The 17,927-nt window shown below is 39.1% G+C and overlaps 1 protein-coding gene across 1 annotated transcript in view; it reads right to left on the reverse strand.

Annotated features, from left to right (window-relative positions):
* Positions 1-1,932: 1,932 nt before the first annotated feature.
* bsna (bassoon presynaptic cytomatrix protein a) overlaps positions 1,933-17,927 on the reverse strand; it is a 153,745-nt gene continuing 137,750 nt past the window's right edge. Inside the window, exons 15-19 of the mRNA XM_061057199.1 lie at positions 16,819-16,950; positions 16,398-16,453; positions 14,341-14,481; positions 13,629-13,722; positions 1,933-8,260 (exon numbers count right to left, since the gene is read on the reverse strand). Coding sequence (XP_060913182.1) covers positions 16,413-16,453; positions 16,819-16,950 — 173 coding nt within the window. The 3' untranslated portion in view covers positions 1,933-8,260; positions 13,629-13,722; positions 14,341-14,481; positions 16,398-16,412. The remainder of the gene's footprint in view (positions 8,261-13,628; positions 13,723-14,340; positions 14,482-16,397; positions 16,454-16,818; positions 16,951-17,927) is intronic.

Raw genomic sequence — 17,927 nt, forward strand, 5'->3', positions numbered from 1 at the left:
TTGACTTTACCTTTGACTTTGATGTGTAGGTGAGAGATGGCCGTCGTCTTTAGGTCTGGGAGGTTGATCGGCGATCGGGCGAAAGGGAGACTCAGAGTGGAGGTTCTGTTTCAGGCATTAATCTACCCAAACTGATTACGGCCCAGACTGTACCTGAAATGAGAGAGACATGAGAGAGACATGTTCCGAGTTGAATAGGAAGGGATGAGAAGGAGGGAAGGGAGGGAGGGTGGGCAGAAGAAACTGAGACAGAGTGTGGTGAGGTGACCAGGTGTAATGGGCTTGTCAGGTAAGTGGAGGTGTGAACCTAAGTTAATACATTAACTTCATTAGTTGCTGCTCTATAAGGATGACATTGTTTCAATCATATAAAACCCAGCTGTAGTTATTTTAATGACCAAAAAACAGGCTGTTCTTTCTAACTGTTTATTCTGAAATGACAGATGACGGTTATCATTCCTATTTTGTAGTGAACAAAAGTTGCATTGAAAATATTTCAACGTTTGGTACCAAGACAAAGAACCATTTTAGACATCTTTTCTTCTCATTTTCCTTTATGTAACCACTTGAGTACAAACATGATCCCAACTTTCAACTTAAATATAGAAAATATCAAATGAAGTATATGTTTTCTCAAGGAAGGCTGTCATCATGCGTCCAACGGACTCTTCTTCGTGCCTCTTTGGCTTGCTTCTTCGGCCTCTTTAAGGAAATAAATGAGTTCCCTGTCTTGCCCATCCCGCTTTTTGGCAGGTGTAGCAGTGGTGGTAGCCAGGAGCAGGCAACTGCTTGGGGCCCCAGAGGCCTGACAATCGGGTCTGTCAATTAAAACACCTTTAGCGGTTCCTATTACAGGAAAATGTACATCATGATGCCCTCCATTAGCTCATCTATTTCACAATAAAAGTGACATTTCTCGATTACTAGGTTTTGTTATTTTAGTTTAGGCCGGGGAGACCGGTAGTCCTATTTCCAATTATTTGAGTTTTTGTAGATATTTTTTGTGGTAGTTTAGGGGGCAGGTGCCAAGAGCGACAGCCCATTATGTGGCTGGCTCGGCACTTTCCCATCTTTTATTCTGTTTGGCCTGATCTCCAGTCTTTTTTGTTTGTTCGTTTCTTAAATGAGATTATTTACATAAAGCTCAGGGTTTAATAACTCGATACATTGTGTGGCGTCCCTTTTTATATGTTTTGGTCTCCTCTTTCTGAGTCATTCTTGGTTAACCTTATGGTATGTTAAGGAGGCCTTAAAAATCACTCTGTACTAAATGTTAAGGTTTGCATGCTAACATTAGAAAGACAACAGGTTTAACCTGTTGTTGCTGGTACAGACCACAGTTTGGAAATTGGTCTGGTTGCTCAAGAGGTTCCAGTTCTCTTCCTGAGTACTGCCGATGTACCTTTGACCCTGTGTTCTGCCCCCTCACTCTGCATTGATGCATGTTCATAGGGTGCTGTTTCTGTATGTGTGAATTCTGGGAAAGGCATTTCACAATCCCAACATGCTGATGTTCTCAAGGTGTTATTTGTTATTTGTTGTTTGGGATGATTAGCATGATTAGCTTATCTACACTTAGCTTAGCTACACCTAGGTAGATGGGAGTGACAGGAGTTTGGGAATATTTTGGTCATTGCATATATAACCTGCCAATATAACCTGCTTGCCAACCTGGTTATATATTGCATATATAACCCTACTTGGCAAGCAGCTCTGGGCCATTTACAAATGTGGGAAAAAGGTGTTTTTATGTCAAACTAGAGTTAGAGTGCAAAAAATGTTAGTCCTTCTCACAATAGGTGAACAAAGATCTAATAAATACATGAATTATTCAACAACATATCATTGTATCTTGGAATAAATTAAACTTGATGAGAGGATGCCGTTGGAAACACATCATAGTTGGAATAAGAGCTTTACACACCAGCTTCGTTTTGTTTTTATGCATTTGTCTTTTATTTATTTTTCCTGATTGAAATGTATTGTAAGGTCATAATTTGTCATTCATCACATTACATGGCATGATGCACCAGGTCTACTACACCCATTTACAGGAGGAATACACGGAAACATACACAAGGTTTTACAATGGGGAAACAGGAAGTTTAGCTCATTGCACTTACAACAGTGAATGGAACACTTTGTAGTCGTTTTTAGGCTCTCAACCTTTTTCTGTGTTTTATTTTCGCCCTCTTTTTCGTCATACAATTGGATTATTTTATATATTTATATTTTTTACACATCTCCAGTTTTTCAAACACCCTCTCACCCCTCTTCATCTCTTCCATCTCCCCATAAAACTATCCCTCGACCCCGCCCCTCCCCCCAATAAAGAAATTACATGGAAGCCAGAATATTTTCCCCTTTTTTTAGTTTTTCATGTCATCTCATGTTACAAACACAACATGTATAGAAACTCTACACAGACCAATATGTTTTTATCACTTTTTTCATATCCAAATACAACTTTTTAATGGGTTTTAAACAGTCTGCACGAGCCAGCCACATACGTCGCACACAATGAATTCTTTGTAAGTTATTGTTCAAATCAACTCGTTTGGTATTTTGTTCTGTCTTTATATGCTGAGGCTTCCACACACACACACACACACACACCAGCGTGTGCCTCTCTCATGCCTGTGCGCATGTTGCATGTGTCTGTGATGCTGTAATTTTGAGATCAACATGTCGAACAGAACATGTCCTTCATGGCATTTACATTTTGATTTAAATGTTGTTAGTTAAAAGTGAACCTTGGTCAGTTTTAATCTGGTATTTACACTGGGGGGAAAAAATATGGCAGCCCATGAGGTGGGAGGTCAAAGAGGTTCAAAAGGTCAAGAGACAGGGGGGGAGTGGTGTCCCAATCATGCACTTGTAATTTTACTTGGATGATTCATTACAGGTGAAAGGTGAATAAACACTCCCTGACGGATGGACTTTTCTCTCATGGTTTAGTTTATTACATCATTCCTCCTTCCTTTGAACAACCTCTCACCTATAAAACATGTATTCATTTATATATATATATTTTTGTGTTTTGTAAAGTCTTTCTCCGGCCCTGCTATACATCAACTGTCCGACACCACTGCTCATGCAGGTACTACACTACAAACTGTACAAGCACTGTTTGCTACCTTTTTTTGGTTCAGACTGATTCAAAGACAAGGTCAGCTTTTGGAGGATTTCTTTTGAAAAACAGATCTGATAAGAGCAACCTCTCTTGTCGGCTACATGTCGGTAAATGTGAGCCTTTGTGTTTTATTGCAAAAATCAAACGATTGTTCCAAACTCAAAACACAGTTAATGGAAACTTTAGCTCTGAATATTTAGACATTTTAAATTACGCATTTTTTTCACTCAGGATTTTCTTCTATTGTCAAAGGGGTTAGGGGGTAAAAGGAAAAAGGGTTTTCCCCGAGCCCATTTCAATTCAAATCTGTTCACACTATAACATGAAACACAACTCTAAGTTGTTTGACTGTTGTCTACATTTGTGCTTTAAACAACTGTTAAGAACAGGTGATAGTGTGGTGTCCATTTTGACCACAGGTGATGGCGGTAATCTGGGACAAAGTCGGTTGCATTTTTCTAGATATAGACAGACACGCTGCAGAGCATAGACAGAGACCACTACTGGCTTCAGGGCAGTAACAGAATGGCTTTCTTCAGTGACTAGTATTGTATTGTTCAAGCCCTTTGCTGCTATGCATATTTAAGTCACCTTCAGTGGCTGTTTTCACACAGGAGCAACAAAAAAACAAATTTACATCTAAATGGCTGATTGATTGGCATATTCCTAAACTCCTCTAGTTATTACTCACAATGGGAAGATCACATCTGTGTCATTTTATCGAACAACAGATTTATTGCCCTGCATAAATCCATCCATTGCTTTCTAACGCCTAATGGAACGTCTCGGTTGCGTTGCTTTTAATGCTTTGCTTTCCTGAGGCAGAAGTGATTTAGGAACGTTTCATCTAAAATGTTTCACAAACTTCCAACACACATGACATACACTAGAGGAAGTTGGTATGTTGGGTCAATTTAAACTCTAAATATTTGTGTTCTACTTCGACAAGTGTTTTCTCTTTTATCCTTCAATGGTTTATTCACTGATCTGGTGGCAGTGTACCTGTGAAATCACTGCTCTAAGCTTTAAACATCTCGATGGGAACAAGCAACGTGTGACGGAGAAAGTGGATCCAAACATGACCAAAATATTAGCGAGAAATTCTCTACAGAGGCTTAAGACACTGCCAAAAAAATTCTCAAAGAACTATCTTCCCCAAGAAAATATGTGTTGAACGTGATTATTCTGGGCTGTGCATAAATCAAGTGATATATCAAATCTGCATAAACTCTTTATATGTCACATTATTTGAAACCGACTCTTTCTTTACTCCCAGCCTGCTCTGTAACTCCTCTCTGTATGATAAAATAAATTCTAACATAAATAAATCCTCTCATTAATGCTTCACAAAATATAAATATATATGTATACTAGCTTCTATTACAATGTCAGTGACTTATCAGGCCAAACTTCAGAAAAGTTATCGAAGGAGTTTTGAAGGAGTAAAGAGATGTTTTTTATGCTGCATAAAACCACCTCTTTTAAAAAAATCTGTATTCTTCATAAATAGCCTCTCTATATATTTGCCATGTTGGCTTGATACACGTTTAGATAGTTTTGTTATCTTGTTTGAGGTACAGATATTTATTTGTCCACAGTGTATTTATCTTATAAATCTTAATCTGTCGTGGCAGTGCACTTTTTCAACGCTCAAACACACGCACACAAACACTCTCACACCGGATAGTTCCCTGTAGGAATGCCTTGAATAGCGCTTCAACAGAAGCCCTCAATACTCTTCAATATGATATACATTATTATCTATCATCTGTGTATATATATAGGTATTTGAACTGGCTTTGTGTTTGACCTAAATCATCTTCTTATATTTCTGTCTCTTCAACATGAGAACAAGGGCACATTAAGGTAGCTGAGCATGTCATTTTGGTGACAGATGGCAGTAATTGTAAAAAAACAAAAACAATAAAGGACCTTCTCTTCTTCTCACCTCTGCAGACACAAACTATACATAAGGGATATATTGCAGTATTTATATGTATTCTTAATTCATACAAATAATGTATTTCTATAGATCTCTTGACATATTTTCTGTATATTCAACCCACCCCCTGCCCTTGTTTTATTTTGAAATCCCTCTGGCAGAAGCACCAACTAGAAAGAGAATAGGGCATCCTGAACATGCCAGGTAAACACAAGTAATATAAACAACCTTCCTATTATTTCATAAATTACTGGTGACCTACAATTTGCACAAACAAAGTCAAAGAATCTCCTTATTTTTAAACTATGAGCATTTCCACAAGAAAGCAATTTTTTGATTTTAAACTCAGGTGTGATAAAACAATGCTTGTGTGACTATTCCCCGTTTTTGTGTTTCCACTTCACTTTTCCTCCTCGTGTTTCTGTTTCCTTTCCCCAAATATGATTCATTGCATAGAAGGACTGGAGATGAGAGGTCGCCTCTTCTGCTCACCATTTTTGTCGTGGTTAAAACTTGTGGTTGTCTTTGTTTTTCTTTTCTTTTCCACATTGTATGATGGTTGTTAAATACACGCATACGGACCTTCACACACTTACATACAAACATTAGGAACAGAACAATATAGAGGTGACTTTTGAGGTTTTTTTCCCGCGCCGGGCAGCATGCGAAAGTTCCCAGCGAGCGTTCACACAGACAATATACAGCAGAAGTCGGTTGGTTCGTTGAAGGCCTCACAATATTTGGCCCGACAGAGTAATGTTTTTGAGTACCGAACCACAGATCCCACAATGCACTGCAGGAGCAACAGCAGGGAGAACACTGACCTGAGAAGTATCCATGACAACTGACAGTCTGAGAGAGAGGTTTTTTTTTTTTTTGAGGGGGGAGGGGGGTTGGGTTGCAGGTCTGGACGCCACCACAATAGAAAATGAGAAGTTAAAAAAGGCGAGTGGCTTTGTGACACAACCAAGTGTGATGTTTTTGGTTCCTCAGTCACATGAGTGCTGACTTCTTTTTCTCTCTTTTTCAACACTATCTAAGAGTGTGCTTTCCCGTGCACTGTGCACAGTTGACAGAGTGAAGACACATGCTGATACACACTTTACGTGTAAGGACTCCATCCATCTCGGATGGTCAGAAAGAATCACATCCAAACCCCCAACCCCTGCAGGTTGCGACGTCAAAAGTCCAGTTCTGCTGTGAAGTGTGACGTGTTTGCTTTTCAGTGCCTCTCTGCTGTCCTGCAGTGCTGCGGATCAGTCAGACAGCTGGCTCATACGAGCAGCTTTTCACTCCGATCCGCTGACTGAAGACATCGTGATGTCTCACTATCGGTTGGAGGAGGAGATCTGGGCGGTACCAAATGTTTGTTCATCGGTGATCTCCTGTTCTCGGATGTAGCAGTACAGAAGTGGTACATTATTGGAGTACGTTTTGTGGTAAGTGAAAGTCAGTCTTAACGGTTCATCAGTGATAAAGTAGACAGACGGAGGCAACACATTACTGTTTCACCAACTTTTTAAAATGACACAAGATTGTGCTCTTAACTTTCTTACCACTAACTCTATTGCTTTTGTAAGTATTGATAATAAATAAGAGTCAGAAAATCGACTGTGTGGGGGGGGCTTGATGAAGGTAACAAAACATTACAAAAAAATAAATTAAAGAAAAATTATATCACTTAAGTTATCAAAAACCAAATAAATTAAAAATATATAAATTAATCTCCCTGTGGCCAGTGTTCCAGCTGATATTTCTACATTAAAAAAAAAGTGTGATGAAAATGTGTTCACATGGTGTAATAAAAAAATATGCCACTTTCCCTGGAAAATAAAATGTTTTAAAATGATTAAGGCGATATTGGTAACCTGTAACAAAAGAATAAATAAAAACCAGGCAAATAAAAAAACTAAACTCTAAAATAGAAAACATTAAAAGAAGACACAAAGAAATGATAACCACCTACAACATCGAGTGAAATATATGAGGACCATGTTGTCGAGCAGTTGCAGAAAAACCCTACGAGCACAAGCACCGCAGGTAAATGTTGTCTTAATGGCTTTATAATGGCTGAAAAACAACCCAACCACAAACAGCTTCACTCCGAATACCAAGCCAACTTTCCTTTAAAAAAACCACAAAAGGCTCCTTATAATCCCGTGGCTCAATTCCTGTGTGTTGCTCCAGAAATCTTTCTCCTTTGTTTTAGTTTACATTATTAAGCCAAGGTGTGTATCCCAGTTTTTTTATGGCCTCTGTTAAGTAATGATGAACAGTGTAAGGTCTTGGATATAAAGTTCCATGCATTCCAGATTCCTACATCTTTTTTTTTTTTCTTCTTTGAATCCACTATACACTTCTTTAAAGACATGGCAAAGATTATTGGGCGGTGGGGGGGGTTAGAAAGTAAGTCGAAATCAGCATTCAAGAAACACAGACAAGTCGAAGAAGAGTGGAAGCAAAAGGTTTTTCCGATCTGGAATGTAGATAGAAACAGAGCAAACCGTGGACAGCACACTTGTTCTCTCTGCGTGTGTACATCATTATTTTTGTCTTTTTCATTCAGTATGACATTTCCATTTATTTCCCTCATGGTAGCTGATGTAATAAGAGGTCTTTCGTACCAGAAAAGCCTGCGTTTCTTCGCTGAGTTTTATTCCTCTCCCCGTTCTTATTTTTTGACTTTAAGAGGAGATAGAAAAGAGGAAAGACTCTGCATATTTTTTGTTTCTTTTAGTTTTGAGCACAGGACTGTGAAACCAAGGATCCTAGCATGCCATCGATGCTTATGGTATGGATACCATTTCCCTGTTAGCAGAAGAAGAAGAAAAAAAGCAGCTCTATAAAGAGTGAAGTCATCAGCATATTGGAGTAGAGCTGCATCATTTCCTTCCATCAGATCTGCAGCGATGAACCAACATGGAGGTTTGAGGTGGCAGATGTCTTCCATGGGTTCGGCTTGTCTTCAACAGCTGCACGAATCTCAGGCGACGTAAGCATATCTCCCTCTACTGGCATGGAAGAAGAGTAGCAGCTGGCTGCCAGTTAGTGTAATCAAAGGCCTGTGATGTGTCTCGCTGCTACAGTTCCAGGGCTCCACTGTAGTTTGATGGATTCTACTTCTTTGGCTGGAGACACTGGATGGAGGATAGACCTTCTGAGGATGGATGTTGGCTTGAAATGATCTGTGGGAAAAAAAATGACAAAAGAGTAAATTAGTCACAAATATCGAGCCCCTGTGTGCTAGGGGGCAGAACAATCTTTTCACGAAAATCTTTTCAATTGAACAACACTGTAACCCCTGGGAACAGCACACCACCATAAACTGTCAAATTACATCAGGTTGGAAAGTCGGAATGTTGTAACAACAGCAAAAAGCAGCATTGATGCTACGAAGAAGATCAGTGAAATGTAACTGTTGCAAGGTATATCTGAGCACAAAGTTGATGTGCAATACATGAATTAATAAAAAGTATGTTAACATTGACCAAATGTATTTAGCCCCCCAGGGGATGATGATCCTGGCGTCAAGTCAGTAATTCGGGCAAGAGTTTCCGAGTTGTTGTTCCGACTTGAGCAGGAGTTCTTGTGCATTTTACAACTCAGAAACTTGTTTTTCCGATGTGTCCAACACCACATGAATGTAGCATATGACACATTATTTCCCAGGCTGTGATTGGTTGATCCAAAAAAGAAAAGAAAAGAAGAAAACAGAGACTGAAATCACTCGACTTAATCATAGAATCTAGTCAGACATTGTGTAATCATGAACACACATGAAACACATGACTATAAACCAAACCTTCACTGTGAATATACATATATGTATATATATACTATTTAATTTAAATGATCAATATACGCAAACTTAAACTTATGTAAATACTGTAATTGACATGTTAATTGACTCATCTGTCACATAACTGCATTTGACTTATTATCATGTTACTTCAGCATCTTTTGCACTATTCACCACTGCACTGTTTCATATTTAGTCATGTAAATATTAGTCTTTTCTTATTATGTTTATTATTGATATTTAATGTTGTACCTGTACATAAGAGAGCACAGTTCACTGAAGTTAAATTCCTTGTTTGTGTAAGCATACCTGGCCAATAAATCTGATTCTGATTCTGATTCTATTTAATGTAATGAACCTGCTGAATAAATTGTAAGCTATATACTTTAAAAGTACATAGCCTACAAATAGTTTGAAAACACACGCCCACTTGTGCAGTGTCCTCTTTACCTGCTGAACCATTAATCAGTGATTAGATGCCCCTGTGATGGAGTAAACCACATGTAGAGGAACTCAACATGTACGCCTCACTTTGCACTGAAGAAAGACCAAGATAGAGAGAAAAGTCTCTGCACAAATAATTGCTGTCTGCTCAGCCTAACTATGATTCAATTTGTGTATTCTCAATCAAGACTCAATCGAGACTGTCTGTACTCCTTTTGTTCTCTTCCTCGCCGTACCCTTAATAATAAAAACAAGTAAATACATTTCAGTATTTAATCTAATTGATATTTACATGAGTGACAAAGCTTTAAATGGTTATGTGATCACTTGTTTCTCAGTCTTATTTCTCAGTCTACTCCTCTGCTTTAAAACTCTTAAACCTCTTAAAAGTCCTCCTCACTACCCCTAACAGTTTTTCACCTTAAAGCGCTCTTAAGGGCTACGATGCTTTGTGAATAACTTTAATCCTTACCAGGATCTCGTCTTAACTTTCAGGGGAAATTCTCAGAAAATGTCCTGGCAACTCTTTGTACTAAGACGCTTTGTGAATACAGCCACTGGTGAGTTTTATGACCTGTTTCATTTGAGATATGTGCATAGTTTTAACTTGCATCTGTAAGTATTCATGAGAGAGTTAAAAAAAAAAAACATGATGCAAGGAACATTTCATCAAAGCTAAATTAGGTATCAGACTTTAGAAGCCTTCAAAGTCTTATTCCAGGCTGTCTTTGGCCCCTCCATGACCTCCTGTTTCCTGGTAGCTCCAGTAGCAACATGTTTCTTAAAAGGATATACCCATCTTTTTCGAATCACTGCCTTCTGGTTTTCTTCCCACTGTGACTGACCCAGATTAGCAAGGTGCATGTTTATAAGTGCTCAGGACCAGACTTAATCTGTTTCAGTGAGCACAGTCCCCCCCAAAGGGCTGATACACAACACACACACACATACACACACACAAACAAAACCACAAACACAGGCGCATTGATACACACAGATATATTTGAATATGAGCGTGGACAAACACACACAGACAAGCTGACTCACTGGACTGAGAGAAGGAGGGAGGGGAAAAAGCTATGGCTGTAAGCAGTGGTTCTCAACTGGTGGGTTGGGACCAAAAAGTGGGCAGCGGAGCTGTTTACAGTTGGTTGCGAAAGTTTGTGAACATGTTTGTTTTTTCTCAATTTCTTTGTTCCGTCAACTGATTTGTACTGTCTGAGCTCCAAACTGTACATTTTTTATTAAATTGATCTGGTTGAAAAATATCAGAAATTTGGGTTTTTCATGAAGGAGATGGTTGGTCCTGATGCTTAACCGGTTGAGAACCACTGAGATGAAGTATATGGACACATGCGGTCATATCTTTTGGTCTTGGGATATTTCTCACCACTCTGGCTGAACCCCATGCTCCCTCTGAGGGAATTATTAGACAGGCTTATCCCTCATCAATACTGGACTGTCCACAGAGAATCATGTGCCCATTTGGTGTTAAAGAAGTCAACTGATTTGCATAGAAACGCCCCTGAGCGCAGCGTCTTTTTAAAACTGTTTTCAATGAGTAGAGAGCTTTTGCAGCGGCAGGTGGCCGCCTGGAGAAAAAGCCCAGCGCCCGGCATCTTCTTTCCATGCGCCCTGCCTTCTTTGTGCGGCCACTCTGAGGCCTTCAAATTGAAAATTACTCTTTTGAAAATATGTGATATTCCCCATATTTTTTCTGCCCACCAATAGGGTCCCACATCCTCTTTGCTCTGTGTCTGATCGGGTAATAAACAGTCTAAAATTGAAAAACCATACAGTAAAAAGTAACGGAGCAGTGTCGACCATTGTCAGACTGTTGTCATAGAGACATGAGTGACGTCCTAGTGAAGACACCCAGGCAGAGAGAGCTAATTAGGAAGTGATATTTTGAGAGAACGAGGAGGGCGAGAGAAAGATGGCAAAAAAAAGTGAGAAATGGAGAGGAGAAAATAGAGACAAAAAGCAGTGATGTGTGACAGTGGGAGTAGAGTGTGGGAGTTGAGAGGGAGAAATCTCTTTGCAGCAGTCACATGAGGCAGTTCATCAGCACATGGCTGCACAGCACATAGTAACACAAGCTCAGTACATTATCTTTTACAGCACATATTCTGCACACTCTGAAATAAAACAGCAACATCAATGCATGCTAATCCCCAAACGGCACTGCACCAAGACAAAAAAAAAACTTTCAGACAGAAAAAAAAGCATCTACCAGACATAGTTATTACTTCTCCTGTTTTTACTTTCTATACTTACATAACACATTTCTACACTTCAATCAAATTCACATCCAGCATAATGAGCTTACAGGGATGTTCAAATATGAACATTAAATTTGCATTGGAATATTTCTTTTAATCCATTTAAAAAAGGTTCCCTGTTTTTTTTTTTCGTTTTTTTTTTACATTTATTTAAGATCATTAAGTAGCTATTGCCTGTGGAATATACATATATGAACATATTTTATGGTTATGTCAGGGAAACTCTAGTATGTGGTTAAAGTAAAATAATGTTTTGGTCTTGCGGAAATATTGAAAATGTTTCTCCTAAATGTCTCCAAAATGAACCTGGTAGAATTTGTGTTTATTTAGCATATATCTAGCATTAAGGGTTACACATGCACAGATCAACTGCAAATGATGGTAGAGTCAATCATGGAACTTTGACAAAACTAAACTTAAATATCTTCTCAAGGCCTCATTTACCCAAAGAGGTTGTGCAGCTTTTGAACCTGCTAAACCTGTGCAAATGAGTCAAAAAGACACTAACTGATTCACAAATCCAATACAAAAAGTTGAATGAAAAACCAGTGCTGTTTGCGCACATTTAAATGTGACATCATGCTGTCTTTTGGGGAGGAATTTAACTATTTCTATGCAAATCAGACTATTTGCAGAAAGTGTCTAAACCACAAACACTGGCACTCACAGCCAGGCACTGTGAGAGTGAAACAAAATGACCGTCTGCTGAGACTAGGTGGTAGCTGCGCTGCAGTATGTAAGTATATAAGAGATATCGCGCACAATTTTTGGAGATCAAGAAATCAAGGAATTCTTGCATCTTCTTTCAGTACATTGGATTAATGTGAAGAACATTTAAAATGTACAGCCTTTAGGGAGCATTAGCACAACAAAGATCAGTGCTAGCTCGGCATGGTCAGATTAGGATGGCATGGACTTCTTTTAAATACTTTCTTTTTGTATTTTTCTGATCAAACACCTCTCACTGTTTTGGTTTTGTATTCATTTTATTGTCAAACACACTCTAATGCACACTCTGATTTTTTTTTTCTCACTGGTTTATAATAAGGTTTGAATGTGTTTGTCATTCTTCAGTTGTAAGTGGATTTCTGTGCTGTTGCTATTGAAATTAAAATAAATAAACCTGTCACTGTTTTTTATGTATTTTTAAAAAAGACACCATTGTGCGATGACAGTGGAGGCAGAACAAAGGAAACTAAATCAGGTTCTCTGAGAGATGTCTCATTTTTTCTGGGCTCACTGACTCACATTGAATGTTGATTAAACACTAACACTGTGATTCCTGTTCAGTGTTTTCAGCATTTTACATTCTGTTCTGGATTCATCAAGAGCGAGGAGGAGCTACCTGCCTGACTCTGATCCCTTTTTTTTTGGGAGTTTGATTTCCAGAGTCACTAGTTTTGAACTAAACAGCATTCATTAATTACTGACATGCGTTTGGAACAAGAAAGACTTTGGCTGAGTTGACCAACATAGCTTTCAAAGTCCCAAGTGTGACTTTTGTCTTTGCACTCACGTCATTGGGAATTGTATCACTGGTGTATTTTTGCATACTGCTGTTTCTTCAGCAGCATAAACATTAAGTTTTGCAAATACATATTTTTGCTGGCTGCAAAGCATCCCCTTCTCCCGTGGTTTTATTGATAACTTCATCAGCAATTATCACAAGACTGTTGACTTGAAATAATCTAAGTCATTCAACCACTTCAATCACAAAAACAGCTCCAAAGAACGACAAGAGGTAAAAACTGCAACAGATAACCTTTAGACTTATTGATGGTGTGCCATGTGTTTCTGTTTGATCAAGATGCTATGTTTACCATCATATAGTTGACTTTTCTGTGTGATCCAAACTCCAAAAAAGTGCGTAAGTACATTGATTAATTCTTCAATATTTAATGTGAAACATTATTAATTTTAAACTAGTATGCATGAAAAACAAAGTCTTACCTTGCAATAACATTTATAGTGCTCATGTAACTGGTGAAACATTTCTCCATGGAATCACTTAAGTGAAAGGTAACTTACTGTCTGGCCTGCCAGAGAGATCCGTGAGTTCTCTCCGTCAGTGTGCGCTCAGCCATGAGTCATGAAGTATCCAGAGGAGTCCAGTCCTTGTTGGCTGCAAGATGAAGCAGCAGCGTTTAAGATGAGATGATTTTTGATGATATAAACATCCATCATCCAAAACATAGTTTCAAATTATTAGACCAAAGACTACCTGATAATATAAATGACATAAAGGAATATTGATTCATTTATCCTACTTTGTAGTAACTTGTCTTCAAACAAGAAAGACTCAGGAGACTCAGATGACTTAAGTTGAAGATGTTTATCATTTGTATGACTTGCAAGGAGAATTGACATGAACAGCACACATATGATACAGTGTCTTGCCAAGCCAGTTCTGTCAGACCGTCTCATATTTCGTATTTATCATAAAGATGATGCTAAAGTCCGGGACATTTTACCCTTACCTACTCTACCTTAAACTTGAATGTGACATCTAACATAATGGAGAGCAGACACCAAGTCTACCAAATAATCCAGATATGAGGGGAGACACAAAGTGACCTTGGCTGGCCTAGTCACAGCTAACCCTATCAGCTGTGACTGTTCATCTCACTTCAGTCTTTTTTTTCTACACAATGGGAGTCAAGCCCTCAGACTTGGCAGTTATCCAAATGAACCCACAAAGTGTAGCAGTGTTAGCTGGTGAAATTGTACCTAAAGCACTCACCAGTATGCTCAGCTCTCATCAGCATCCTCTCTCTCTCCTTCTTCTCTCTCTCTCTCTTTAAGTGAAACATAAGCAGGGGGAACTTCACAGGTTTTTCTGGTACAAGGCCTCATAGAGTCGTCATTTCACATTTACGTAGTCCTGTAAATACATGGAAACATTCAGTCAGTTCATGTAATATAGTGTAACTTCATGTTAGACGAGACAAGATGTCAAAACATTATCCGTCAAAATAGTAAAAACAGAAATCTATGTAGATAATGGAACATTTTTAAAGATGCTTTGGTTCAGATTCATGGAACAAGCTTGAACGAGATCCTTTGAAGCACAGTGTCTCTACTAATTGTTCTGGTATTTTGGCAGATGGCTGTCAACCAATGGATGAACATATATAATATAACAGTACAACATTTGCTCTGTATCTATGTTGGTTCCAAACATGGGAGTACACCAAAGATCTCAGGTGAGGCGAGGCTTTGTCTAATCTGAGGTTATTAAAATTAGATTTGCATATACAAAGTTCAAGAAAATAAACCTCATTGAGTAAATCAAAAATTGGTCTTAATTCACTAGGCCTATTATGGGATTTACAACATGCACTGTTCAATTGGAAACTGGTTCTCAACCCACTCAAGACCAAATACATATCATTCTCCAAAGCCAGAGACATTGCAGAAGATGGTTAACCTATCCCAAGTTTGACAGGACAGCATTTAAAGAGTCATAAATATCCTGGTGTGTGTCTGATTAGATCACACATTCAAATTCCACATCAAAACCCTAGCCAGCATGTTAAGACAAAAACTTAGATCTCTATAGGAACAGAACAAACTTCTCAATGCTGAGCAGAACACGGATCATGGAGGCTGTCTTTTTGATCTGCAGCTCTGGTGTAGCTGCTTCACACTGCTACACCAGAGTTGTTTGGGGGTTCAGTGCTCACGGGTACCTCAGCAGTACTCGGGAAGTGCCCTGGCACCAATTTCCATATTTTGGTCCACACCAGGACTTGAACCAGCGACCCTTCGACTCCCAACGCATGTCCCTACAGACTAAGTTACTGCCGCCCCCATGTTGTCATTCTTTGTAATTATTGCCCTCCCTCTGAGGAGACACCTATCCATCCTAGCTCTCCTCCAAAAGTATTGTTTCTCCTCCTCCCTCAAGCATTTCAGGAATTGCGACCAAAGATTTAGCTGAGATCGATTTCCAGGTCCAGGACAAGAGGCGAGTAGGAAATGTGAGATGAGAAGGTGCAAAATAGAGAAAAAGGAAGAGCCGATGCTTTAGGAAGAAACCGCCTGATCTGAGTAAACCACTTTAATCTGCTCTCTTCCTCTCTCTGCTGCCCACAACAGTCAACACACAGCATGCTGGAGCTCTCTGTCAACATCCCAGTAGACCTGAACTGGCAGCATCTCACAGAGAGATTCATTTTTATACCAAGTGTTGCCAAGTGTTGCACTTGAACTGAAGAACATAATAATTTCCAGTCCTTTGTGAGGGAACAATTTGTCACTCTTATTTAAGAGATTGATTGATTTGTTCCACATCAAAATAGTTTGAAAATAACGAACAGAATCAGTAGCTTATTGTTAATCAAGAAAGGACAAACTTGGTTCGTAGGATGAAAACATGTTTCTTCTAGCTGTTTTAAATAAAAGAACCTTGTATTCTTCTTTACAATGAAGCCCCAGTGGAAAATTAATAGCTTTTTTAGTTTTCCATTCTGTCTGGCTTTTCTTGTAAATAGTCTGTCTTGTAAAAATGGTAAAATGGTCAGGTCACACCTACCCACTCACACACTGATGGCAGGGCTGCAATGTAAAGTGGCCATCATAAGTAACTAATCCCATTTACACACATTCATACTCCACCAATAAACAGCAGGAGCAGCTTGGTGTTAAGTGTCTTGCCCAAGGACACATCAGACATGTGTCTGCAGGAGCTGCAGGGGATCGAACCCTCGACCTTCCGGTTGAGAGACAACGGAATCTACCAACTGAGCCACAGCTTTAGGATTCACAGGATAAAAAGAAATGAGAGAAACTGCATACCTTCAAATTAGTACTTTAGAACAAGGAGGAGAACTTCTTGCCAAAACCGGTGATAGCTGGAAGAAAAAAAAAAGGAGGCAAAGAGGTTAAAAGGTTGGTAAATGAGGGGAGACATCCAAATGACTTAATTAAACATAAAAAACATACTATTTATCCTGACATTACATTTGAGTTTTTATATAGGCCTAGCAGCTCTTTGAATCAGGTATTATTCAGGAGTCTTTGTAATTGTTTTGTTTCTCTTTCTTTATTGACTTTACAACATGACATGTTAACAGTCACTTCAAACAGAGAGCCAAGAACCCTGTTTGAAGTATGCACTCATCAGTTAAGTAAAGTAACTAGTTTGAAAGACTTTTTTTCAACAGTGATTAGACTTTTAACATGCTGAAACTTGTGTTAGTGTTTTTGTGTGTCATACCGTCTCCCAGTTTGCCGGCCTGCTCAGCAGCTGCTCCTGGCAGGATCTTGGACAGCATCCCTTCTCCCTCCATGCCGGGCTGACCTGCTGCTGCACTGCCTATTCCTCCTGGCCTAGGAGCCGCCTTGGAGCCTGGATTGGGGAAAAAAAAAAAAGAGAAAGAGGAAGAGATGATGACATGAAGTGAGAAAGAGAAGACAGAAGTATTCTGAAGACACAGGAGGGATCTAGTGCACAGGCTAATATTAGGTGACATCTGACAGTGTGCACTTTTTTGCACATGATGAAATCTCTTGGTGTCAAGTCCTCAATACTGTTTCAATTGTATTATATCACCCTGTAAGAATTTTACTTCTTTTAATTTATCGACTCCTTACTGTTCCTCCCTAGTAAACTAAATTATTAGCTTTATTAAGTCATAAGTTGCAGGCAAACTTCTAAATTACAAATTTAGGCAAAATAAGTGGCTGACTACAGGAGCGGTTCCCAAACTTTTTCTGCAAGGACCCCCACTTTGGCAGATGAAAACATTTCCACTCCTCCAGTGTCTGGGTGACTCTGTCTGTATGGGAGCAGTCGAGTCAAACGCCTCTATACGCCCGTAAAAATATTTGAACCTCAATGCATCATGGTAGGCTATATATAGCTCGGATGGTGACCATCGGCTGTACACTACTTTTCACAATACACTATGGGAAACAATGAGTGGACTACATAGGGTATAATCCTGGTCTCCCAGATTTTGTAGACCACTACAAAATGCCGTGTTCACTATGAAGTGTACTATAGTGAATAGGGAGTGAGTTCAGACACAGCACTGTGTGTCTTCATTGTTTCCTGTTTTATTTTGTAGTTCTTGTCCCCAGTGTTTCTTGTCTTGTCTCACGTCCTCCATTTCTCTGGTTTCCCTCCTTTTTGATTGCCCTGATTGTCTTCACCTGTGTCGTTAGTCTCACCTGTGTCTGATTACCCAAGAGTCTATTTAGTCTCAGTGTTACTTTGTTCTTGTTGTCAGCTTGTCGTATTTCTCAGCTTGTGGTTGAAGAAGTTACGGACAGGATAAATACAGCGCGTGTCAGCGAGAGGGACAAACCCTTGGCCTCCAAGAA

This window comes from Labrus mixtus, chromosome 15, assembly GCF_963584025.1.
Source record: "Labrus mixtus chromosome 15, fLabMix1.1, whole genome shotgun sequence".
In the NCBI taxonomy this organism is placed as follows: domain Eukaryota; kingdom Metazoa; phylum Chordata; class Actinopteri; order Labriformes; family Labridae; genus Labrus; species Labrus mixtus.